At 43.6% G+C, this 25,041-nt stretch overlaps 1 protein-coding gene across 1 annotated transcript in view; it reads right to left on the bottom strand.

Annotated features, from left to right (window-relative positions):
* Positions 1-25,041, bottom strand: part of RYR3 (ryanodine receptor 3) — a 417,605-nt gene that overhangs the window by 64,398 nt on the left and 328,166 nt on the right. The window contains 8 exon segments of the mRNA XM_015557536.1: positions 1,262-1,321; positions 1,626-1,796; positions 4,296-4,310; positions 8,566-8,658; positions 8,762-8,849; positions 16,213-16,453; positions 18,632-18,952; positions 24,995-25,040. Coding sequence (XP_015413022.1) covers positions 1,262-1,321; positions 1,626-1,796; positions 4,296-4,310; positions 8,566-8,658; positions 8,762-8,849; positions 16,213-16,453; positions 18,632-18,952; positions 24,995-25,040 — 1,035 coding nt within the window.

Genomic DNA, 25,041 nt, shown 5'->3' with positions numbered 1-25,041 from the left:
TTTCCCTCAGCCAGCCCTCCTGTGGTTCTGGATGTTGTCCGTTCCCTTTTTCAGGCTTAATTTGAATTGTTTGTTTAAGGCAGCAATCTCCGGCGTTAACCTATGCCACCATCTTCGGTTCTCTCGACCATTTTTGATTTTTGTAATCACTATGAGGTTAATTAAATAACATCTCCCTTCTTCTTTAACAAAAATTATGTCCAAGTCTTGATTTATGGATTCTATTGCCACTTTTATCTCTTTAAATATTGTAGCCACACTTAAACTCCTTTCTGCAGTTCCTTAGGCTTAAATTTTTCTCTTTTTGCATTTTCTGGCTAATAGCAGTGGGTTTTATTTCACACTTTGTATTTTTTAAATATGAGCTTGTCTTCAGGAGGAGTTCTATTAATTGGCATCTCAGCCCATATCCTAGGGGTGGAGTCTCTACAAGTAGTTTCGTGGTTGTCTTTGCAGGAGATTCTTGTATTTCACTAATTCAAGGCTAATTTTATGTAAGTTTTTTGCTCTAAAATTATGCACAATATGAGTAATTAAGTTCCACAGCTATCTTCCTTTAAGGTTATTAAAACCCCAGCCCATAAAATACATATCTAGTACAGAGAACTCTACAAGTATTTCCAAAAGCATCAACCTCTCCTCAATACTATGATTTAGTATGTCTTCTTTTTTTCTGGCACTTGGGATTTCTTCTTACTGCCTTTTTTTGGGTAGTATGTCCCGTCCCCCTATTATTCTTATATGTTTGGGATGAAAAGAAGAGGCTATTTGTGCCAGCCTAGTTCTTCATCCTAGGGAATAATGTATCTGAGGAAAGAGCTGTTCAGATTCGCAGGCCTGGGAAAATGTCAGCCTCTATGATAAAAAATTTATCTTGATTTTTCTGATTCTACCAACTCAGATGCAAAAAGAGTTTGTTTTCAAATCTCTAGAGCAGGAGGTGCCAAGATTCCCCCCAGGGGCCCTGCTTCACACTTTAGCAAGCACCACTGTCAGTAAAGTGAGACCTGACCCAGCCCGGGCTGGGCTGGATGTTCCTTCACACAGTGGGAGTGGGGAGACATGCTTTACTGGATGCCTCTTTGCAATAGCAAAGGAAAGAACAAAAATATAAAAATTAAGGGCAGAGAGCTAGTCCTACCAATGTAACACAAGTACTCTGAGACCGTTTCTAGAAAAACGTGAGTAAATGAAGCATGCAGATGGCACCCGGAAGCCAGAAGGCGGCCTGTGTGGGTCCTCATTGTGTTCCGTGCATCACCTTTTCCTGCAAGTGCAAGTTATTCCGCAGGTGTTCCTTCACCTCTTCATCGGTGTCCCTCTGTGGAAAGAGAAGTTCCATTTCATTCCCAGAGGTCACTACGCAAATGAAAGGTAGGGTGCAGGACGTATAGACAGCCAAAGGCGAGTTCTGCTGGGATCTTTATTACGAGAACGAAAGAAGAGAAGTGACAGGCTTGTTCAAAAGGGAACATGCTAACTCCCGAACCTGCACCAACAATGAGGGCGTGTTGCCTCTGTGCCCCTTGGATTCTGTCCATCTGCTCCCACCCTCCACCCCCAGGACGGAGCGCCGGTCCCCACCACCTGCCTTACATGGTCGGCCACGGCAGATGGGCACTTACGCAGCTGTATCGTGATTTCGCGAGGGAGATCAGCTCCTGGTCGCCCGGGGTGCACATATTCAGACCAATAGGCAACATCTTCTTGAGCGCAGCCACGATGAGGGAGGTCTGGATGGAATACAAGTCTCCCCTCCGCTTCGTCTTCTTCCGCTCCTGGTCCTGCCCTCCAGACTAGGAGACGAGGGTGACATAACAGAGGGGCTCAGTGAGCCTGAGGGGAACCCCTCACCTCGGGGCAGCCTGCCTGCTTTGGCCCTGTCAGTACAGGCAGGGCCTCAGTACAGAAGGACAGTAAAAGGAGTGTGCTCAACAGCCAACCAGGTGGCGGTGAAACCCCGAGCCCCCTCCTTGTGCGCATGCTCACAGGACCACAGGACCACACACACCACGGACACCTACGGCCTCTGCTCACTCACTTCTGGGCTGAATGAACAAATAAACTGGTATTTTTAAAAAATGACCTGAGAACTGGCCAAATGACTCTGCCTCACACTTTCTCATCCCTCACAGGGAGCGTTCATCCAAGGAAACAGCGAGTTTCAGAGAAGAGTCCAGGGCACTGGGCTGAGGCAACCCACCCAGGACCCTCAGCGTCTACAAAACAGGGTGGTGTGGTGGAGGCTGCTCAATCAGACAAGGCACGGCGGGGACCGCCTTTTTCATGTCAGGCTCTGCAAAAGCAAAGCTTCCCAGGCGGGACCTTACTGGCAGGACCCTGCCTCAGCTAATGGGCACCTGCTCAAAGTGTAAGAGAGAGAGAGAGTGTGTGTGTGTGTGTGTGTGTGTGTGTGTGTGTGTGTGTGTCTGGGGGTGGGGGTTGGGGGTGGGAGAATCAGAAGCAGAAAATGAAGTCAGGGACACTGAGGGAGAGCAAACTGGTGCTCACCAAAGCTTTGCTTCATGAGGCGCCCACAGAGTATCTGCAGCAATGAGGTGGCGGCCCTGCAATGTACACTGAGCCCCAGGGCCCTGGGAGCAGGGCAGAGACCAGATGCCAACCCTAGAACTGGTGTCTAAGACCTGGGACCCGGGGCTGGAGCAGAGTTCATTTCATACAGGATTGCCTTTTCGAGAGAAGAGGGGGGTCAGCATGAACAGTGCCTTGGGAGGATCTCTTTAAATTACTTTCCAAAGTGTGAAAGAGGTTCATAATTATTAATAGGCACTCATAAAATGATGCGATTTCTGTCACCCACTCGTGGCAGCTGCACCTTCAGGTGGTTATATCACAGAAACCGCTGCACAGCCCCTGACCAGTGAGGGAATTCTACCGGCTGCAGGGCCACCGTGGGCCGGGTGTTCTGAAGCAGCAGGCCAGACCCGGACCACAGTGGGAGGCGGCAGTGAGAAATATGAGCGGGAGGAAGGAATGAGGCCAAGCAGCAGCGGCTTCTTGTGTTCCAGAACATGGACAGAAAGCTGGCTCACACAGGACCATGGGAGTCCTCGCTATCACTTCCCGAGCGCTTGCAAGGTTCCGTCATGTTCTACCTCCGGTGCAGAATGCTAAAGGTTGCAGCTAAGGCTAAAGTCATTAACAGTCTAAATTACCCTCGAAAATGCTTCAAATCATTCATGAAGGATACAACCCAGTTTTAAGTATATAAACTATGAGACACCCTGTACATCTTATAAATTTAAAAGATAACTCACAGCATGCTGTTTGCAATATAGTAAATGTGCAAAATGTAACGATGTGCATTTGATTCACAATTTAAATAGTTTATTGCTCACTCTCTATTTTATCTCACCAGTCCCAGCAGTTTATGATCAAATGCTGCTTATATGATGTGACTCCAATGTGCCTGCTACTGAAATAAGACATTTCTAATCCTCCCAACAACTCTAAGAGAAACAAGTCGGTTTTATTGATGAGAACATGATGCTGAGAAAGTGAAGTGATTTTTGCAAGGTCACAAAACAATAGCATCTGAGTCAATATGTAGACCCCAGCTATCTGTCCATGGCTCCCTTTCCCCTTTCTGACTAAGAGCTACCTGGGGCCCAGTTCCTGCACCCCCCCCCCCATCCACATTCCTGAGGGAGAGTGCTTGGGGACAATGACAGCAAATACACATTAATGAAGAGATAGAGAAATATTTCCAAGCAAGAACCTGTATGGGTCACTGGAAAATTGTCTTAAGGTTTATTATACCATATATACATTTTATGCAAAAATTCATGGTTATCTGCCCATTTCAAATCCTGGAGCTTAAGTCCTTGGAAAACCCTCTTTGAATCATGGGAACCTTGCAACAAGAGGCAGGAATGTACAGTGTGAAGGGCTGGGACCACACAGTATGTGGGATTCTGACTCTGTAGGGCACAACATGGTAGCATCCCAGGTCTCAAGCCCTGTCAGTATCCCTATCCTTGTTAGCATGCTGGCCGTAGAGTGGCAGCTTAGGAAGGGAGCAGAGCTAGCAAGGAGACCTCGGGGAGGTTAGGGCGAGGCTTGGCTGGCTTCCCTGGCTTCCCCATTCCAGGGTGGGTAGGCCTACATTCACTCTTTGACAGGTAGTTGTCTTCCCTGGAGCAGGCCTGGAGACCTCCAGGTGAGAACATCCATCGCATACCACCCCCCGCTGGTGATCACAGGGCAGAGGGTGGCCAGAGCCTGAGACCTCTAATACTAGGACAGAAAAGACACGTCATGCATTTGACCTGTACCTTTACTTGCATGGCCTGTGTGGAAAGACAAAAGAAAAGAAACAAGGAGAAGAGTCAGTCAGTAAAAGCAGGGGTCGCCTGTGTGGAAAGACAAAAGAAAAGAAACAAGAAGAGTCAGTCAGTAAAAGCAGGGGCCCAAGGCATAAGGTACCACATGTTAGTCATAGCTTCTGAGCCCCAGTTCCTCAGCCAACACAACAGAAACTCAACCTCTCTGGGAGCCAGTTGAACATGGCATGTAGAGTGAATGGGAGATTAGGATGGAGGTTAATTTGGCCATAAAGACTTATACCCAGACCAGGCAATGCACCCCCGGGGCCAAGATCATCTCAGAGACCAGCCTTCCAGAGTGTGTGACATTCACACCCAGGTCTCCAGATAAATGCTTTAGACCTAAAGTCTTTCCCGCTCCCCCTTACTTTCACCTGGATGAGCTGCAGACAATCTGTCATGTAACCAATGACCCCATTTTGTTTTTCTTCCTTCCACCCACATTATCACCTCTAGCAGATCTATGGTTACCAAAATATGTAAATGTCTAATTACTATGTTGTATACCTGAAACTAATATTATATGTCAACTATAATTTAAAAAATTAATTTAAAAAAAGAAGAAGAAAAAGAGAGGGGTCAGACCTGCGCTCAAGGGTGATGGGTGTGCTTCTGCTAAAAGTTTGCTTTTTAAAAAAGGACTCTAGGAGTATTGCAGGTGGTTCAGAATCACTCCACAGCCTGAAGGATGGAGCACCTCCCTTCTTGTGCTGTGACTTTTATATACCTTAGGTCAAAGCCTCCCACACCCCTACAGTTTCTCATTTTCTTCTCTTCTTCACATGTTGCTAAGCTTTTTATTTTCTAAACAAAAATTTATGAATTCCTATAACTTCAAATTTCCCCCAGTAGTTTAAGATGATTTTATGTGTGAACTTAAGGAAAAAAAAATCACAGACTTTTAAGGGATGAAGGAGCTGAAGAAGGAAAGAGGGTAGAGAGAGGGAGAAAGGAGAGGGAGAAAAGAGAGGAAGAGAAGGAGAGAGAGAGAAGGAGATAGAGAGCACTCAAGCTGCAGATGTACAAGAACAAAAGAAATAAAAATAAAAACAAAAAGTTGGGGGGCTGGAGGGAATGAGAGAGATAGAGAGATTGAGATTGAGAGAGAGAGAAGAATAGAGAAGAAAAGAATGAATAATAGGGGATATTGGAGTAAGAAGAAACATACACAATTCTGAATACCCTTAAAAAACAGACATCTTCTAAACTATTCCCTATCCTTTTACAGCACACTGAAACTACTTATGGGGTGGAGTGGCTTTAAACAATGAGTCACTCCAATATGTCCTGCATCACAATTCTTTCATTGTTTATAATCTTGGTCAAGGAACTGGCATTTCTTGGGCTAAATGTGTTCTAACTTACCATTGCCCTCCGAGGAAGCTGCTGCCATTTTTCCAGAAAACAAAACCAGTTCAAAAACAAAACAAAACAAAAAAACATGTGCTCAGCTTTGTTATGTTTAGCTTAATATACATTTGCCAACTGGTGTTATATTAACAAAATATACAATGAGCTCTCAAAAACAAATCTGCTTTAGCCTCCAGAGAACTCACACATCTTTGAACTGACCTCAGTTAACCACGTCTGGGAAGGGTGACCCACTGTATATTTTTCTCTGCTTCCCTTCTATTCGCAATGGCGAGTGCAGTGTGTGGACATGCAGCATTCCAGTACAATGGCTGCCATGTGCACTGTGGCCAATTCCATTTACACACCCGAATTCAATTACAAGTGGAGATAAAAGCAAGCACAGTTGACAAGCGACCACTCAGATCAGGTAGTAGGGAGGACCTCTCATCTCAGGGAGGCAAAGGCAATGAGAATTCAATTGATAATAAGAAAGAATATCCCCCCTCTTTGGCTTCTCAATATGTAATTCTACATCCAAAAAAACAATAGTAATGACTATGAGTTGCTGTGTTGGAGGCATGTATCTCTCTGAAATAGTGCCCTGCACATATGTAATATTATTTTTTTCCTACAGATGCAATTTGAAATTGACTCTTAAACAAAACATCCTAGTAGAGCTGCAGGGAGTCAAATAAATTGGGGCCCAGAGGACGTAAGTGAATGAGGCAAGGCCATAACCCCAGTCAACTGTTGGGCCTAAGGTCAGACTTAACTTACTTTTAGTTTCTAGTCCTATTTACTATCACATTTTGTGTCTCAACATATGGAAAAGGAACAATATTAATATCTGTTGCCCCGAGAAACATGGCAAATATTATTTAATATCTAGGGAGGGTCTTCATATCCCTTACACTATAACTTTGACTTCATCCCATGTGGCTCAGAAAAAACTGGCATACAATGTCAATGGGAATGAAGTGAAAGTGTTTGCGCCTATAGACTAACCTTATCAACAGGGGAGATGCAAAGATTCTGAATATGACCATCCTCTGACAAGACAAACATGCCCTTTTCCTCATACAGTGATGTGAATGAACATGATTTCAAGTTAGTTTGTTAGTAGGTTAGTTGTGAAATGTCAATTCTTTTCACCTTATCTCTTTCCAAGTGTAAACCCAAGGACCCCAAGTATCTACTCAGCACCAGAAGGTTGAGATATCTTTGCCATTTCGGCTCCTCTGGGATCTGAATCCTTGTATCAGAGCCATTTCCACTGCTTTGCTGTCATCACTGATGATGACAATGAATTCTAGCTGGTTCATTCCTGAGTCAATGGATATACTTCAAATTGAAGGTAGCATGGAATCTTCCTGGGACTTATTTAGGTAGGCAGGGTAAAGGAGAGCTTGTGGTAGCTGTAAGAAAACCCTTCAGAGGGAACTTAAGATAAATGTCAGGGATCAGAGTCTGAAATATCCTATATACCTGACAGGAGCAGCAGATGTGTTTGCTAAAAGCTGAATGCTAAATAAAATTTTGAAAATTAAATAAATAATATAAAGCTCAAAAGGATCCATCATAGGTAAAGTTCCTAAGATTCCTCTTGAATGTGAATATATACTCCTGATCGCTCCACTTTGCATGTACACAATTTATCAAACTTTATAGAAAAGTGTAGATCAGATTCAAAACTTCGAGAAGCATTTTTTGGATGCTGGAAGAAGTATTAGTGTCAACATAGCTAAATGATGGAAGGGCAGGAAGTTCAGAGTGCCTGAGTTGATCAGAGCTAGCCAGACATGGTGGAGATATGAGTGCTGATTTTTGGTGTCCCACCAGCCCCTTGTCTGCAACTCCAACTACATAGATCTTCCATATCATTTGGAATAAGCCCTAAGAACTACACTACAAACCTATCTTTCCAGAACTGATTTTCACTTTTGAGGGGTCCCCATGCACACTCCACCTTCATAGTCCTCTAAGTCAGCACCTTACCAGCAACGAGAGAGACACACATCCCAGCTGTTACATGTCACTTATACTTGACATACATAGTCAATAGTCATTGAGGCATGCTTCTCAAGGGAAGAGAGTCAAAGGTAAGCCATAACAGCTGGTAACAAAACATCCCATTTAAGTAAGCCTGGCTTTTGTATGTACACCTGAAGGAGCGTGTCTCAGAATTCTCTCCAATCAAAATAGCAAAGCCTCTCTGTGTAGAGCTGACCTAGAAGGACCTGGAGGCCACTTTCCCTTCCCATATTTCTGCTACAGTCCTCCCTCTATGTAACTTTTTTTTTTTTTTTTGTCAGACAGATATCTGGTATGACCTCTTTCAAACATTTCCTGCAGGAAGATGGACAAATGTCTTGGTTTCTGAATGTAACTCATGTGGAAAATAAACAGAAGGCATTAAGAGGTCAGCACAGTTGAAAGAAAGCAGCTACTGGATGTTCCAGATAGGAGGAAAACAAGTATACTGTAAGAGTATGTACTAATGAAATCCTCAAAGCAAAGTAATTTTCTAATCAGAAGGTGACTCTAGGCATCTGTATTTTTGCAACATCACCACACAGGAAGTAATTCTATTTTAAAACTAATGACAGCAGGTTTGTTTTAGAGGCCTCTCAAATGCCTTAGGCAAGCCTTGAAACAAACTTTTGGACATACAAGCAGCTATTTATTCATAAAAATGTGACGACCATGCTTATTTGAGAACAGTTTCTTCTGTTCATTCTCGAAGAAACAACAATGGACATTGTTGGTTTGACTTAAATGCTGTACGGAGTGGATTCCTTCATATATCAGAGATACACAGGTTAGGTGAAGGTTGAAAAGTCTTTGGAATTGATTTCTAAGAACTTACTTTTGACATCTTGCTTTTGCTGTCTCCAGTTAAAAATGCCAAATTATTAATTTCATTCTGAATCACAAAATTTTGCTCTTCCCTCTTGAAGTTCTAAGTGGGGTTTGGGGGAATAAAAAAGCAAACATTACAAGACAGTTCCCTGAGGCCTGTACCTTTCACGCTGTCTCTAAGCCCAGGGCCCAGGAGTCCTTACGTGAGACTTGCACCACAGGATGAAGACCTCTGCCACCATGCGGAAGAGCTGGTCAGAATCAGCATCGGGGCTTTTGAGCCAGTTGGATCTGAGTTGAAATGTAAAGGAATATGCATATGAAATTCAGTACTAATTAAAATAATCATACTCATTGGACATTGCATGCACACATTTATCAGGATAAAACTATATTCCTGTAAGAAGGCTATCAATATACCCCTCCCATGCTTAGATATAGATATGTATTGTAGATATTTTAGAGGACTTACAATAATCATTTCCATTGTTTCCAAAGGATTCAAGGATTATTTTAGCAAACAGATGTCAGAAATGAACATTTCAAAACTGTCAAAGATAGTTTTTTTTTCTTTAAACTGATGAAGTGATTAAGGTTACACTCTAAGTTTTGGGACAAATGCCCTTTAATACATAAGGCAGGCAAAACCAGGAAAATCTTGGTCGTTATGCCATCTAGTCTTGTCATTTACACTTATCATTGTCAAGCCTCTGAAATGCCGAGCATTTTACAAACAGTTCAGGCCTCATCCCTTTTCCTTACAAAGCCAGTTTTATGAATAACATTTGTAAGACCAATATGTTTTTCACTGTTGACTGAAGTGCTTGGCAGAGACCAAATATCTCCTATGCCCTCAGAAATGGTTTGGAAACTCCACATAAATGGACATTATCCATTTCTTTAAAACACAAACACACACACACACACACACACACACACACACACACACACACACACACCAGGCTTACAAAACCAGCTTCATTTATTTAAAAAAACAAACACAGTAGCAACAAGAAGGTTAAAATGCAGTAGAATTCAGTCAACTTCTAAAAGTTCTCTTTCCCCTAAGTATCTTACGCATTTGAGTTAAATTATATTTTGAAAGGGCTGAGTGAGCTGGCATTTTCAAATATCTGTAGAGAGTGATATAGAAATTAAATTGTCTATCACCTTTCTTAAAGAAAACTTTGGCTTTCACGGATGGCCTGAAAAACGCAATGTCCCTTGGTGCATGCAGGGTAATAGCTATCAAAAGCCAGTTCCCTGCGTCCAGAGACATCAGAATGAATTGCCCTGAGCAGCCTTACACTCTTCACATTCACAGAGAGCACTCACAGGCCAAGGAAGAAAGGTTAAGACTATGAGGCCAAGACCACTTTTGGGTCCCTCTCTCATCTCCTGAATTCCTTATTGCCTTGAGTTCCAGCCTCACAGATGCTCTTATCTAATCCTTCTTGTTTTCTTTTCCAACTATTCTCTTCTTTACGTGGCAGACACTATAGGTTATTTACTCAGTCTCTTCCCTTCATAGGGAAAAAACACCCCATTTTATTCAGGTTGGCACTGTGCCCTGCTGAAGGTCACATTGCCCAGCTTCCCCTGAGGGATCACCATGTGACTAAGTTCTGATCATTGAGCTGGAAGTGGTAGTTGTTGGATGAGCCTTCTAGAAAAGCTTTCTAAAAAGGGATCAGATAGCTGAAGGTGACTTTTTGCCTTCCTGCTTCCTGTCTGGAATGATAATATGATGGTTCTAATTGGCATTTTGCACTATAAAGTAACTTTGAAGATGGAAGCCAATGTTAAGGATAGAAAGACAAAGCACGGAGGGTCTCCAGTAAGCAGCACCGCACTAATCCTGGGTTGGGTACCTCTGCACTTCTTTTATATGTGAGAGTTAACTTCTACTTCGTTTAGGCCACTGTAATCATATATCCATTAGCGGAAGCCAAATGCAATCCAAACTTGAGGCTCGAGATCGATAATGCTTTTTGATTTCTTTCATATTGATTTTTCAGGACCACTTTTTCATGGTCGAGTGTCAAGTTTGATCAAAACTGGCAGCTGTTCATTCTTTAGTGTTTTGGTTTAAACAAGCTTTATAGGTTTGCACTGTGCTCTGAGAGGGAAGCAACGAGAGTCATATTCTCTCCTACCAAGGAAAAGTACAGCCACAGGCAGTGTAACAGCAGCACTGAAAACAACCTTAGGTCAACATTTCCTCCCAGGAGAAAGAAGACGATTTTGATCCCTTTGCCTTCATATGGGAAAGCAGTTTCTGCTGAATTTTTTTTTAATCTTTCAATTCTTTATTAGTTAAGGAATTACAAATGTGTCCTCATTCCCACCCATTACCCCCCATCCTCATCCCCGCCCCCACTCATGCTCTCATCCCCCCGTTGTCCATGTCCATTGGTTTGGTTTATATGCATGCATACAAGTCCTTTGGTTGAACTCTTCCCCTTACCCTCACCCTTCCCTACTTTCCCTCTGGGGATTAATAGTTTGATTGCTGTTTCTCTGTCTTTGGATCTGTCCCTGTTCATCAGTCTATGTTGTTGTGAATTTTGTTTTCATCACTCTTCTTCTAAGAGGCAAATCTTTAATTTTTATTTCTGGTGAGCTCCTTCACCAGGTTTAGAGTGGTGGGTATGCATGAAGAATATCTAATTAAATGTCTTCCCCCATGTTCACAAGCTCACTGCACCTCTCTCAAGCCAGGTTAAGATATTATTTGCAGATGAGAAGATCCTGACCTCGCCTCTCCTACTTGCCCAAAGCCTTTCTTCCTCTCACATGATGTACCAGGCTCATCTCCACCTGCTCCCAGTCTTCCACAGAATTCATGATCTCTCTTAATATCCAGACACTTGATCCTTTTAGAGGCACTTAACTGATTCCTGAGTCTCTTTATCTGCACTGCATGCTGCCAAACGGCCATGGGAAAATGCAAGGCTGTAGGTGGGAAGAAGGTTGGGTTTAGAGGTAACGATCAGTGGGGGTGATGGCTGAAGCAACCCAAGTGGATAAAATTAATGAACATATTAATGGAGAAAAGAAGCACAATAATAAACTCTTGGACGATGGCAAGAGTAAGGAGAGTTTGACTTCCATTCTCAAAAAGATAAGTTATCAGATTTTGAAAGAAAGTAAAGCCATGCTCCTATGTTCATGGTCAGGTTGTCTGACTTAGAGGTAGGAACATCTCTCAGCCTTATTCCTGAGCCTCCAGTAGAAGACACAGCCTGAAGCAGTCACCACACAGAGTTCCCTTCAACAGGCTGAGAGATGGGTTTTCTCCAAAATCACACTATTTAAAGTTGTTTGCTTCCATGTTCTGATTGTTTCTGATTTCCAGGGAGTTGCATATTTTGAGAAAGGGAGTCAAGCCGGTGTGTCTTGTAGAGAGATTGTCCTGGACCTATGCTGACCTAGTATCTTCTGGAGGAGGAGATGGAGAGCTGCTTTGCCCTGCTCTGACCACCCCACACCACACTTGGAATTCCTGCTTGTTCTGGGTCAGCCTCAGGCTGAACACCGACGCATGGAAGCTTCTCTTCAGAAGAGTGTTGTAGATGGTGAAGAAACTTGAAACATTGCCATGCCAGAGCTGAAGGAAGTACAAAGGTCTAATGTAATGAGGAAACACAGGGAGGAGGAGAAGAGAAGATGGCGTCCTTCAATATTTGAAGAGCTGCCACAAGAGAGATTATCATTAGTTTTGTGTGCCTCCAAAGAGCAAGATCAGAGCTAATGGTAGGAATTACAGATTTGAGCTCAAATGGCTTAAACTGTCTGAGACTAGAATGGGAGTTGCACGCAGGGAGAGGTGTGCCTATTGTGTATAGCCATAGAGGATAATCAGAGGCAAGAAATGCACTGCTGGAAAAGGGAAGGGGGTATTTATTCATCCAGTTAGAGGGTAGAGGAAGGGACCTCAAATATTCCTGCCAACTCCACCATTCCAGAATTCCAAGTCAGCTAATTCTTTGGGGTAAAGAAAGGACTTGAAAAAGGTAAAGGCACACACATAGAAGGAGGCATTTCCAAGCCAGGCTCAGATGACCATGATCCTTCCTGGTGTTCAGGGAAGAACAGGTTGAAAAGCAGGGATGAATGAATTAATGATGATCTCAAAGACACTCTGACATTGCCATTTTTAGCACTGTCAAACACGGTGCAGGCAGAACACACTCTATCTTCAGTCTTGATCATCAATAGTGACAAATGGCATTAAAGAGCTATTCTCGGAACAACCTTACTCTGCTTTCATTTTTGTTTTCACCTCAAACTCTGACAAATTCCTTCCCAAAACTGTTAACATAATATGTTAATCAGAAGTGACTAAAATGATGACTCTCAAAGCAGGATTTCTTTTGAGAAATTGAGTCAAATGTCCCATAGATAGGTAAGGGATTTTATGTACACACACACACACACTCACACACACACACACACACCATGTGTGTGTGTGGTGTGTGTGTGTGTGTGTGTAAGGTATTTATTTTGAAATGCTAAATATAAGTAATCTTAAATTATTTTAAATAGTACATACAATTTGCCTTATAAAATAAATTCTAAAATGGGCATTTTCAGGCCTATTTCCTGCCCATGACAGAATGGCATACCACTCAAAATGTTAGGAATGTTCCCTCAAATATTCCTTAGGCTTTTCACTATCTACAATGAGGTATTTTAAAATCAAGCTTCCCCAAATTTGTATTTTAGGCCTGCAAGAGTTAAAGGGTGTGGTATACTAAAAAAGTTCTATTTGGTCTTTGACTCCCATGAGGACCAATACTTTGTTCCTTTTCCTGTTTATGGTCATTAGTCTCCTATGTGCTCATTTCCCTCATCATTCACGTTAAATTCCATAGTCAATCTTTATAATCACTACTTTACATATACCCTTGACTCCCTAACCCATTTCTTTCTTAGTCATACTCACTTTGCAAACTTCCAACTCTGATCAAATCAACCTCTCTTCCTACTCTGAGCCAAAACCTGGCAGCAGAATTGACTGAAAAAAAGACTTTAAATTCATAATCATAGATCTCAAGTGGGGCCCTTAATGCTACTTGGCATCACACCACCCTTCTCTGGTCCATCTGCTCTCCCACCTCTCCTGGCCACTGTCTTATATCTTCTTCTTACTCCTCAAATCTCTAAGCAACGTCTCCCCATCCTCACTCTTAGCTGATCATCTTGCTTCCTACTTCACCAAGGATGGAAGCAATCAGGAAGGGATTCCTACAGATTCTACCCATCCATATATAGGGTGTCCCCCATAAATGTATATACACTTTAACAGCTGATAGCTGCTTTAAAAATGAAATGTACTTTAATAAGCACTGCCTTTATAATAATTCTGCCTTCCTGCCTTCTGTTGTGAATGAACTATCTGAGGCTGATCTTTTGCCTGTTTAAGGGGCATTGTTTTAGAAACAGATCTTGTAACATAGAAACCCACACATGAAACCAATATGTTCCTGTTGGCCAAAATCACCCCAAACAATTTAATAAATAAATAAAATAAAAGGAAATCCTCTCTCACTTTGATCAATTTCCTCTTCTCTACTGGATTATTCCCATTAGCAAAGAAGCAAGCTGACTAGTCTCTTATCTTAAAAGCTCTTCTCTTGACTCTACTTCTGTCTCCAGCTTCCATCCATTTCTCTGTCCTCCTTTATAATAAAACTCCTTGAACAAGTTGTCTGTATTGCTGCCTCTAAATCCTTTCCTTCCATTCTCTTCTAGTCCACTCCAAAGAGGCTTTCATCTCCATTGCTCCACAGAAACTGCTCCGGTCAAGGTCACCAATAAACTTCATTCATCATTCTTTCCTACTGGAAATGCCTTATAAAGTTGGCACCCAGGACACATCATTCTGTTGGTTTTCTCCTGTCTCACTGGTTACTCCCTCTTAGTCTCAGGCACTGGTTCCTCCTCCTCTGTCTGACTTCTTCATGTTGGAGAGCACAAGGGCTGAGTCCTTAGAACTCTCTCCCCTTCAATCCTTTATTTCATCCAGTCTCATGGTTCTTAAAGACTACATGCCAGTATGTTGATGACTCCTAAATTCCTATATCTACACCAGACCCCTCTCCTGAACTCTGCACTCATATTCAACTGCCCACTCAACACTGTTATTTCTATATTGATTAGGCAACTCAGGTTTAACATGTCCAAAAGCGAGGTCTTGATCTTCCCCTAAACATCTTCTGTACCCACAATCTTCCTCAACTCAGCTGATAAAAACCCCATCCTTCCATTTGCCAGAATCATCTTTGACTTGACTCGCCTCTTTTCTTTTATTCCTAATCTGGAAGTCCCGAGGGCTCTACTTCATAATAGACCCAGAATCTGATACCTTCTGTCAACCTTCATTATTATCATGCTGGCCTCAGCCAACATCAACTTTTTTTCTTTTTCATTTTTTAAATTAAATCTTTATTGTTGAAAGTATTTCCTCCCCGTTCCCCCCCCCCCATTAACCCCTTCTAGCCCACCTCTTTTTAATTGTGGTAAAATACATAAAATATAAAATTGGCCATTACTGACAATTAGTACATTCACAATGTTGGACTACTATTTCTAAAATATTTTCAGGACTCTAAAAGGAAACCCCAATCCCATTACGCAGTTGTTCCCCATTCCACCCTCCTCCTCCTAACCCCCTCACAGTCTGGCAACCTCTAGTCTGCTCTGTCTCAATCAGCTCTTGACTGGATCATTGTGAGCCTCCCAACTGGTCTCCTTACTTCCTTATTTGCTTCCATCCCTCACCACAGTGTTCAAATAATGAGTCAGATCACATCACAGATGAGCTCAAAACCTCCACTAACTTCTCATCTCACTCAGAGTAAAAGCCAGTCTTCACAGTGGCCTCCAAGGCCCTGGCTCATGTTGCCTCTCTGACATCTACACTCTCTGTACCCCTCACTCTTCTCCAGCTACACTAGTCTCCTTGTGATCCCTTGAACATTCCAAACACACTCCTTCCTCAGGAACTGCACCAGATGCTCTCTCTTCTTGGAACACTCTTCCAAGACCTGCAGGGTTCCTAACTTCATCTCTTTAGGTCTTTGCTCAAATGTCGCTTTCTCAGTAATGTTCTGTTTACAACAGCAACTCCACCCTACCTTGGCACTCCTAATTCCCCTTACCCTGCTTTGAGCAGATTACTTTTATAAGTAAAGTGTATATTTAAATATAAAAGTAAGTATAGATAATTATATAAGTACTTACTTTGTTTATTGTCTGCATGCCCCACTCCCCTCCCAGAATGAAAGCTCCCTACATCAGACATCTTCATTTGTTTTGTTCATCCTGCTCCCTAATGCCTGACAGTCTGCTGAATGAATTCATATCTCCTGAATGAATGTGTGACAGAACAGCAGAAGGGCAGGAGTGGGTCACTGCTGCCCTTATTCGACCAACTCCCTCTCACCTGTGGTATTTGAGGATGGAAGGGGTGGCCGTGCCACTGACCATATAGAATCACTGGTCAAGGAAAGTATCACTCGGAGGTCTCACACTAGGGATTACTGGGGGAGGGAGCTGGTGGAGGCTGCTGTGACCTCCCTCTATCACTTTAACACAACCAAATACCACCTTCCTCCCTCTGGATATGCTCCCCAGGCCTCCTCAGTACCTGTTGTTGTCCACGTAGCGGATGAGCATGGGGTAGAAGGCGTAGAGGTCTCTGCAGAGGACTGCGAACTCATCCAGGATGAGGAGCTCCGCCTCCTGAGTGTCCCCTTTGCTGTCAGCTTTCAGCTGCTCTTCCTCCTGCACAGTCTTGACAGCCTTTTTCTTCAGCTTCTCCAGAGTTGGGATGAAGTGGCTTCTGAGCAGGTCAGGCCTGGCTTTGCTGATGATTGGCTGGGCGTACACTGCATTTGCAAACAAAGGGCTTCCCCCTCATTTCACATAGTATGACAATTGATGAAAGGAAAGAAGTGACACTGAGAGGTTGAGGCTCTGAAAACCCATCAACTTAGGATGGCACCTGTTCACACCCCCTAGTTCTTCCTAACAGCTATCTTGAATCATATTATAGTATGTTCATGCTGGTTTTGGCTCACTAGCTAAATTATAAACTCCTTGAACGAAGCATTTTGTTCATAATAACCAGCACTGTGCCAAGCCAAGAGTAGGCACTGAACACTATGCTTTCTGGTTATTTTATAGAAAAATCTGTTGCTAAAAATACGTTAACTCAACCATAGTTCTCAGCACCCAACACTTGAGAACTATCAGCCCAATGCCTGGAGGCTCCCCAGGGCCCTGAGGAAGGCAGACAAACTATTATCAGTAATAATGAGCTGAGAGGGAGAGGTGGCTACTAGAAGTCAAAGAGCAGAAACAAGCCTCAGTGGGACTTGGGGCTATCATCCTGACCTTCTTAACGAGAAAGATAAAAACTGTATGTCTTACCCTATTTCTTAAACGGAATATCCTATTGGCTCAATTCATAATAAAGAGAAGAACCTGAGTGATTATATTAAAAAAGTGGAATGAAATGAATGAGTCATGAACTGTTGACAATGTTAATGTATATTTCAGAGTTTCTTAAGTTTAGGGCATTTTAACTGAAAACAGCCTACTTTTCAGCATTTAAAAAATCTTATTTTGTCTTATTTTTTAATTTCATAAAGAAGATCATTTTGGAAAGAGAAAGCGACAGTAGCTCTCTGCTGAGATGCATTAACCAAGAAGTCGAAACTCAGAGCCATGATGGCTTGGATTTCACCCCACACCTCATCCCACACAGAGGTGTCTTTCTGCCTTGAGCTATAATTAGAATGGCTACTCCAGATGTGGGTGATTTGGGGGTTACTATTTAAAATTGATTTTGTTCAGGTACCAGGAATTAAGTGGCCTGATGATAGAATTAATTCATCTGTGGAATGAAAGGCCAAGTTCCATTCCCATCAGTGCCTCTCTTGCTGTGACCTCTTTTCTCTCTGCTCCTCTAGGGGGGTAAGGGAGCTGTTCCTTTATCTCCTTCCTTCCCTTAATCCAGATTTACAAATGAGAGCTCATCAACAAATGCCTCAGGGTTAACAATATTCTTGGGCTATCAGGTAAGAAAGGAATGCCAACTTTATGTATTCTTTATGTATTCATGTCCACAGAAGCCTGTCTCTCCTATCTAGTAGCCATTAGCACCCAAATATTTATAATTTTGATCTCAGTTCATTTCTGAGAAAAGAAGGAGGTAGGAACTTTTCTTCCTTGGTCATGCAGAGGAATGCCTACTAATTTATCTGGGAAGGGAAATACCCAGAGTTAGGCTGATACTCCTTGGGACTCAGCCACCATGTGTCACGGTCCAGGACCTTGGGTGAAGTTGTTCTGATGGACTCCTCTATCTAAACTATGGGTCCATTTAAAGCAAAGACTTTTCTACCTCTTCAGACTCTACTTTGACACAGAGAACACTAAATACTCATGGTTTCCTGACTGTGGAAAGTATGGTTATTCATTTTCTAAGTCTTTCCTTTCTTTGAGGTTGCTCTAGGAACAGAAAATCAGCTAACGCCATTTATCAAGAGCCTATTGAATGTAAGGAGTTCCAGAGGAACACAACTACCCTCCTCCCACCCACCCCAAAAATCACCCCAAAACAAAGTGATACAACTGTGAACCTACATTAGAGAGTGCCCAAGAAAGCATAAAGTAAGATACAACTGCCAGAAACTTACAGCACGGCCCAGATGGCAGTGAATTTTATAGATGTGCAGAACACAAAGGATCACTTATCAAGAAAATAGGGACAATTATTACCAGAAGAGCAAAGGGGATTCTTAAGTACCAAAAGCAAATGAAGCCAGGATCATGTGCGTCAGGTAGAGTTTATCAAGAAGGTCTCAGAGGCCTGGACTAGCTGGGGAGTGGGGCAGGGGCATTTGCTCCAAGAAACTCTACAGAGGAATAAGTCGATTTTTTTTACTGTTAAGTAACAGAGGTGGGTAGGGAGAACAGTTTAAAGAGAGTCTTAGAGGTGAAAAGAGGCTCTAGACATCGTGGTCCCTGAGCTGGGCTGGGGAGAAAGGCATTTGTGGTACCTGCGATGCGCTTCATCCAGGAGGCCTCATCGATGCCCAGGTTGTTGTTGATGATTTTCAGGATGTTGCCCAGGATGACGCTGAGGTGTTCCGAGGTGACTTTGGTGCACCAGGGCCCTGTGCTGGGGGGCAGGTGCTCAGGCCCCTGCTCCCACCAGTAGGACAGGTAGTTGCAGAGCATGGGCAGGATCACCTCGATGACATGGGGCATCTCTGTGTACCGGGCTCCGGACTCGGCTAGATGGTGGATTTCCTTCATGAGGCGTTCCAGCGGGGGGATGTCAGGACACATCTCTTCCACTCTGTCTGGCACCCCCAGAACTGGCAGAGAGCATACAGGAAGTACAAAGGGGCAATAATTCAAAAGCACAATGGTGCAACCTTCTCTCTCTGTCCCACCCTCCCTTTGGTCAGTAGGTGTGAGTTTCCACCCCAGAGCCCTATGTGTGAGGGAGCCCTGGATGTGGAGCTTCTGTCAGCTGAAGACTGCAGCTTCCAGAGGCTGGGTTATTCCCCCACATGTCACACTCAGCTTGAAGCACTTAAACAGACGGTTCAAGGAGCATAACAGGGACCCAGCTGAGGGGCATTTCCCAAGATCTCTCTGTGACCCAGCTGGTCTCTGGGCTTCTCCCTCCTGTCCTGAGTGCTTGCACTGCAGGGAAGGCATATCTAGTTAGAGAAAAGCCACTAATGGGTGTTTGGTTGCCAACTCGTGGTTCAGTCACCGGGATGGCATCTGCCTGCTTAGAAAAGGAAAGGAAACCTCATCACATGTTGCCTCAGCGGGACCAGAGACAACAACACGTTCCATCCAGTTGGAAATTTTGGGAAAGAAACATTGCACATGAGTTGATTTCTGCATTTACAATTGACCTGAGGTGATCTGTCAATCACTTAAGCCTTTTTGTTCCTGCAGGCATATGTGCAAGGAACAATGGATAGCCCTGCCCTTTCCTCACACTGAATGACTGCAGTCACTTCGCTGAACAAAGACAGACAGGATAAAGTGGCAACAGAGTTCCACATTAAAGGTTATCAGATATAAGAGGAGCCAACAGAAGCAGCCAGGGGCTAGCTGTCCTGTTCTCTTTAAGAAAAAGGACACTTTCCCCCTAAAGCTGGGAAGAGAGACTGGAAGCATCCTGAGGTTCCTGACAGGCGAGGAGACAAAAAGGGTGCTGAGTGAGGGACACGGCTGGCTGAGAAAGAAGCACAAGCCCAAAGCTCTACAGGTGCATCCCTTTATCTTACTGCTCCCCACAGAGTCCTCCTGGGCCTGGGTGGTAGGTACACGCCACCCTAAGGCCAAACTTCTCACACTGGGCCAAAGCATCAGGCACCACAGTGGCGAGGAAGTCTGAGAAGCCACAGGAAATTGTGGAGCATTTTCCCAGAGCATGAGTTCCGCTAGAAGATTTGAGGAGGTGATTTTTGATACTAGAAGTAAAGTTCTCATGAATTTCTCAGGACAAAGCAGAAGCCTTCGAATAGAAGTTTGCGTTCAGTGAAGCAGGTTATGCCTGCAGGCCCTCTGCTATTGGTGTTGCTGCTGGTTGGGGGTCTGCTTCAGACCTTGGGTCCACAGTAGCTGCAGGGTTAATGAGTAAGGGGCCAAGGCAAATTCTTTGGCTTTTAGAAATACTGGCTGGTTGAAAGGGACTGTTTTGCTCTCCCTTGTGATCATACTGCCTAGAGCAGACATACAAAATAACAACCCTGGCTACCGTGGAGTGAGTGAATCTGTAGCTGAGACAGGTGGTTCTCCTGGGTGGCATGTGGCAACGCAGTGGACCCCGGGGAGCTCCCTGCTACGGATCAGTCCCATGAGGTCCCAATATGACTTTCTGCTGTTATCACTACAGCCTTTGGTAAGTAGCAGGCTAAGGATCTCTCTGCCTTGGAAGCTAGGAGTAGACCAATATTCTTTAAAATCCAGACCATTCAAAAGGATTCACAGCATGAAAGCCAAAGACCCCTGGGCTCCTGTGATTTACAGTGGCCAGATATGGTCCCCTGCCCACCCAGGCTTTTTCAGAGAACAAGTCTAGCCTGTATCTTTTAGCAGAACAACAGCATTCAGGGGTGACCTCAACATGGGGCCCTAGGGAGACTCTCACAAACAAAATAATTTTACACAAACAGTGTTAGAATAAAGAGGTAAAGACAGAGGAAACTGTCTACCTCCAGCTCTGCACACAGAGAAATGCCAACTACCACAGTGCACCTGAAGCTTACAGTTGTTTGCTGTAAAATTGTAAATAAGAAGGCTCAGGTGTGTGTGTGTGTGTGTGTGTGTGTGTGTGTGTGTGTGTGTTTAAATGGCATGTAGACAATACCTCAACAGGAATACTTTTTTTCCCTTAAGGAAAACATAAATGCCATATAAAACCACAGAATGAACGCTGCTGAGTTTTCTACCTGAAAAACAGCCTTAGCAGGGTCTTGTCAGAATCAGACACAAGACTGTTAGGGAGGATCATTTGAACGACTGTCCTTTCATCTTCTAGATCAACAATTTTTAACCTTTCGTAGCTCATGGCACACATAAACTGATTACTAATATTCTGCAGCACACCAAAAATATATATTTTTGCTGGTCTGACAAAACATAGATTTAATTTTGATTCATTCACACCAGATGGCTATTGTTATTTTTTTTATTTGACAATCTAAGGGAAAAGAGGTCCGTGCCTCTGACTAGTTAGGTATTGCATGCTTTAAAAATTCTTGCAAAACACCAGTTGAAAATCGCTGTTCTACATCAGTGGTTCTCAAAGTGAAGTCCTCCCACCAGCAGCAGCAGCAAAGTAGTGATAGGACCTTCTGAGTCCAGACCCACTGGGTTAGAAACTCTATGGGCTGGACTCAGCAAACTTCATTCTAGCCAGCCCTCCGAGGGAGTCTGATGTACACTGGAGTTTGAGAACCACTGAGTTACATTCACAAAGTTGTATATTCTTCACTGAGCAGCTCTTCCCTCAAGAAGAGGGCAGCAGAGAGCTCCACCTCTTTGGAGTGGAGGCAGAGCTTCCATGGAAACTGGACCTCCTTCCTCTGGTTGATTATCCCAGTTAGGGTGTGCAAAGTAAACTGGCTGGTGATTAGGATGTTTTGGCCAATCTAATGCTCTGATTAATAGACCCCTGCCACACATAACCAAAGATTTTATCTAGTTTTGAATAACTGGCACATAATAGTATTAAACCTTTTCTAGGCTTCTCTTTATAATTTTTGGATGAGTCAGAAAATGCACCAGGATCTTGTAGGGTAGGAGAGTTACTAATATGAGTAACTGCTGGCAGAATACTAACTGTCAATTAATAGAGATGTCCAATTGACTGAAGGCTTGATAAATCAGTTCATATTGTATTTCTAAACTGAAGACTCACCTCATTTGTCACCCTGTACATTCCTGCCCCTTCTTGATACCTTCAGTCATCCACTTTATATAATGAATGAAGTCTACTTCCATAGAGTCTGTTAGGCCATCACTCATTCTCTGACTCCAGGCAAACTTGGTTACCCCATAATACATATTCATGCACAGTCTCCTTTTCAAGAGCCATACACGTGATCAGCATTCACTCTTTGATTAACTGAATGCCAAAACACATGGGCTCAGGGGACTTGGGTACTGAGTCCCACAGTATGTCACTAATGGATGAAGAACTGTGTCATCTCTAATCACAACCTTATCTCTTTTCTTATGAGTAAGCAATGACGGGTACTTATTTTTTATTTATGAACGTGTCTTATCAAATCAATGTAGTGGTATGTAAAATAAGAAGCAACATTTTTCAAATAGCTCTTGAGAAGGAGCACAATGGGACAGAGTTGTTCCCCCCCCTCCCAAAGCCAGTCTAGGTTTCCTCCATCTATTTGTCAAGCCCTCACTTTGTCTGCTGCTGTGCCTCTATGCGTTCAAGAGCAGAGTAGGTCTCTCTCTTTCCCAACATATTTCTGATACTGAGACAACGGTGCACTATTTCTTGAGTCAAAGTTGGAGCAGAATGAATGTGTAAACATCCAGCACAGTTGTGACTGGGCCCATGTCTCTTTGGAACTGGGGAGCAACACTTGGCCTGGCATCTGCCTACAGATGTCACAGCCCTTCTCAGCGTTACTAAAGCCACTCAGTTGCTCAGCTCCCACTCAGCTGCAAGATGTGACTCATTTAGAATCATGAGAGGGTGGAAAAAACACAAGGTTGAAACATATTTTTGCTAGTCCAAGAAAGGAGAGAAAGGGTGAGATGAGGCTGGAGGGAATTAACTTGGAAATTTCATCAGAGACTTTGGAAAGTTGAGGCACCTCAGCAGTGTTTCTTTCCTCACCAGCCCTGAGAACACCAGTCCCCATTGTATTCTTGCTCAGGAAAAGAGTTTTATAAAGGGACTTTATCTAAACCATCCTGGTGATCATTTCTGAGGGCAAGGTGTTTCTTTTATCTTTAGTAGAAAAGGTAAATGGGGATAAACCCACCTTGGCCGAGCACTCTGCATTCTTAGGTAGGGAGACTGGTGGTAAAGAGTGGAGCATGAACCTGTACTCCTTTAGCACTCCCTCCCTTAGGATCTCATAGCAGCTTGAGAAGAGGGCCTGAACCAAATAGAATCGCTATGCTGTCCATCACCTGTTGGTCTGGTATATCAATATTTTAAGGAAATATTGGTACTGAATAGGATGGTTCTGGTTTGAAATGGTATACTACGTTTTTGGTTTTTTTAATTATGTTTTTTTAAATTATGTTTTTATTGATTTTAGAGCGAGAGGAAGGGAGAGGAAGATAGAAAGAAACATTGATCAGCCGCCTCCTGCACACCCCTATGAGGGATTGAACCTACAACCAGGGTATGTGCCCTGACAAGAAAAAGAACAGGCAGCCCTTTGATGCATGGAATAACTCTGGCCAGGCATGGTTTTTCTTGATATTGATTAGGCCCATGGTGTGGTAATTTTTGCTTCATGTTACTTTTTGTTTCATGTTACACCGAATCACTGTAGTTCTTTATAGTTGATTCAAGGTTTCTGTGTGAAGCTCCTCTGTTCCACTGCCCATCGGTGGGATCACAATTCATCCAAATGGGAGGACTCTCCCTTCCACCCTCCAGGAGCAGGTTTACAACCTGCCTTGCATTCCAGTTCTAAGTTCTTCTAGGATAGGGGGTGGAAAACCTTTTCTGTAAGGGCCGGAGCATAAATATTTTAGGCATCGCAGGCCAGACAGTTTCTGCTGTCATGACTCAGCTCTGCCGCTGGAGGGGAAGGGAAGCAGAATGTGCCACTGCAATACGCCTCTTTGGCACAGAGATTATTTTGAGTTGGTTATTTTTAAGAAACAGCATACAGAATCTCTGAAGAAGGATTAGAAGTTACTCTTTTGTCAAAAACTCCACATTTATAAAAGGGATTTACAATAGAAAGGCAGTCTACCGGGAAGAGAGCTCTTACCCAGCAGGACTGTTTCATCTGAGAGACATCTGAATGGCCTGGCAACCTTTGTTTACAAACAGCTCCTCTTCTCCCCTTCCTGGCTGCCTCCTTCCCTTTCAGGACCCATGCCTTTGCCCCTTTCCTTAGCCCAGATGGTGTTTAAGGCTCAATCCTCGGGCTACCTTTCCAATCTCACATCTCTGTGGGGCACACGTATATATGCATGTGATTAAAATGGTTTTATTTTTCTCTTGTTAACCTGTCTTTTCTACAGGGGTTTTAGCCAAGAACAATGCAGGGTAGAGGGAAGATTATTTTTCCTTCCCAACAGAGTGCTAAAGCAGCCACAGCAACATCTAAACAAGTGGGTGTGACCTGCTCCACGAAAAGGTTATTTACAAAATCAGGCAGTGGGCTCATCATAATAGTTTGCCGACTGCTGCCTTAAAACTTAGAACAATGCTCTGTTCTTGTGTCATTTCACTTCCCTCTGGTGTTTTCCTGTTTTATTCTCCGTGCAGATGGAGAACGTGTGGTCATAATCCTTGGAAACAGTCTCTCCTTGGACATGAAGAGCATAATAGGTTATTAGTGCAGACCTGCCCTTCTGCTGACCCTGGAGAGAAACTGAGCAAGTCATCACATCCCTAGGGGGCAAGAGGAGAAGACCCGGGGCAGACAAGAGAACCCGAGGTTTCAGGTTCCTCATTTTATGGAGGAAGAAACCAAAGTCTAACAGTAACAAAGGGCTTGCCCATGCTCATTTTCCCAGCAAGATGGAGACATGCAACATATCCAGCCCTGACCTCTGGCCCTCAGAGCATGTCAAGCAGCAGTGCTGCAGGCCATCGCTCCCTGCCTGCATGGCCTTCCTTCCTGGGCTCTCCTCCCAGCACACAGGCTGATGTTCTGTGGGAAGATACTTACTAGATCTCTCCCTGGGGGTTTTGGTGTTGAAGACGGAGAGCGGATTG

This window comes from Myotis davidii, unplaced genomic scaffold (assembly GCF_000327345.1).
Source record: "Myotis davidii unplaced genomic scaffold, ASM32734v1 scaffold46, whole genome shotgun sequence".
Taxonomy (NCBI): domain Eukaryota; kingdom Metazoa; phylum Chordata; class Mammalia; order Chiroptera; family Vespertilionidae; genus Myotis; species Myotis davidii.
Note: the sequence above shows the minus strand (reverse complement) of the source record. Positions and strands in the feature narration are given on the sequence as shown.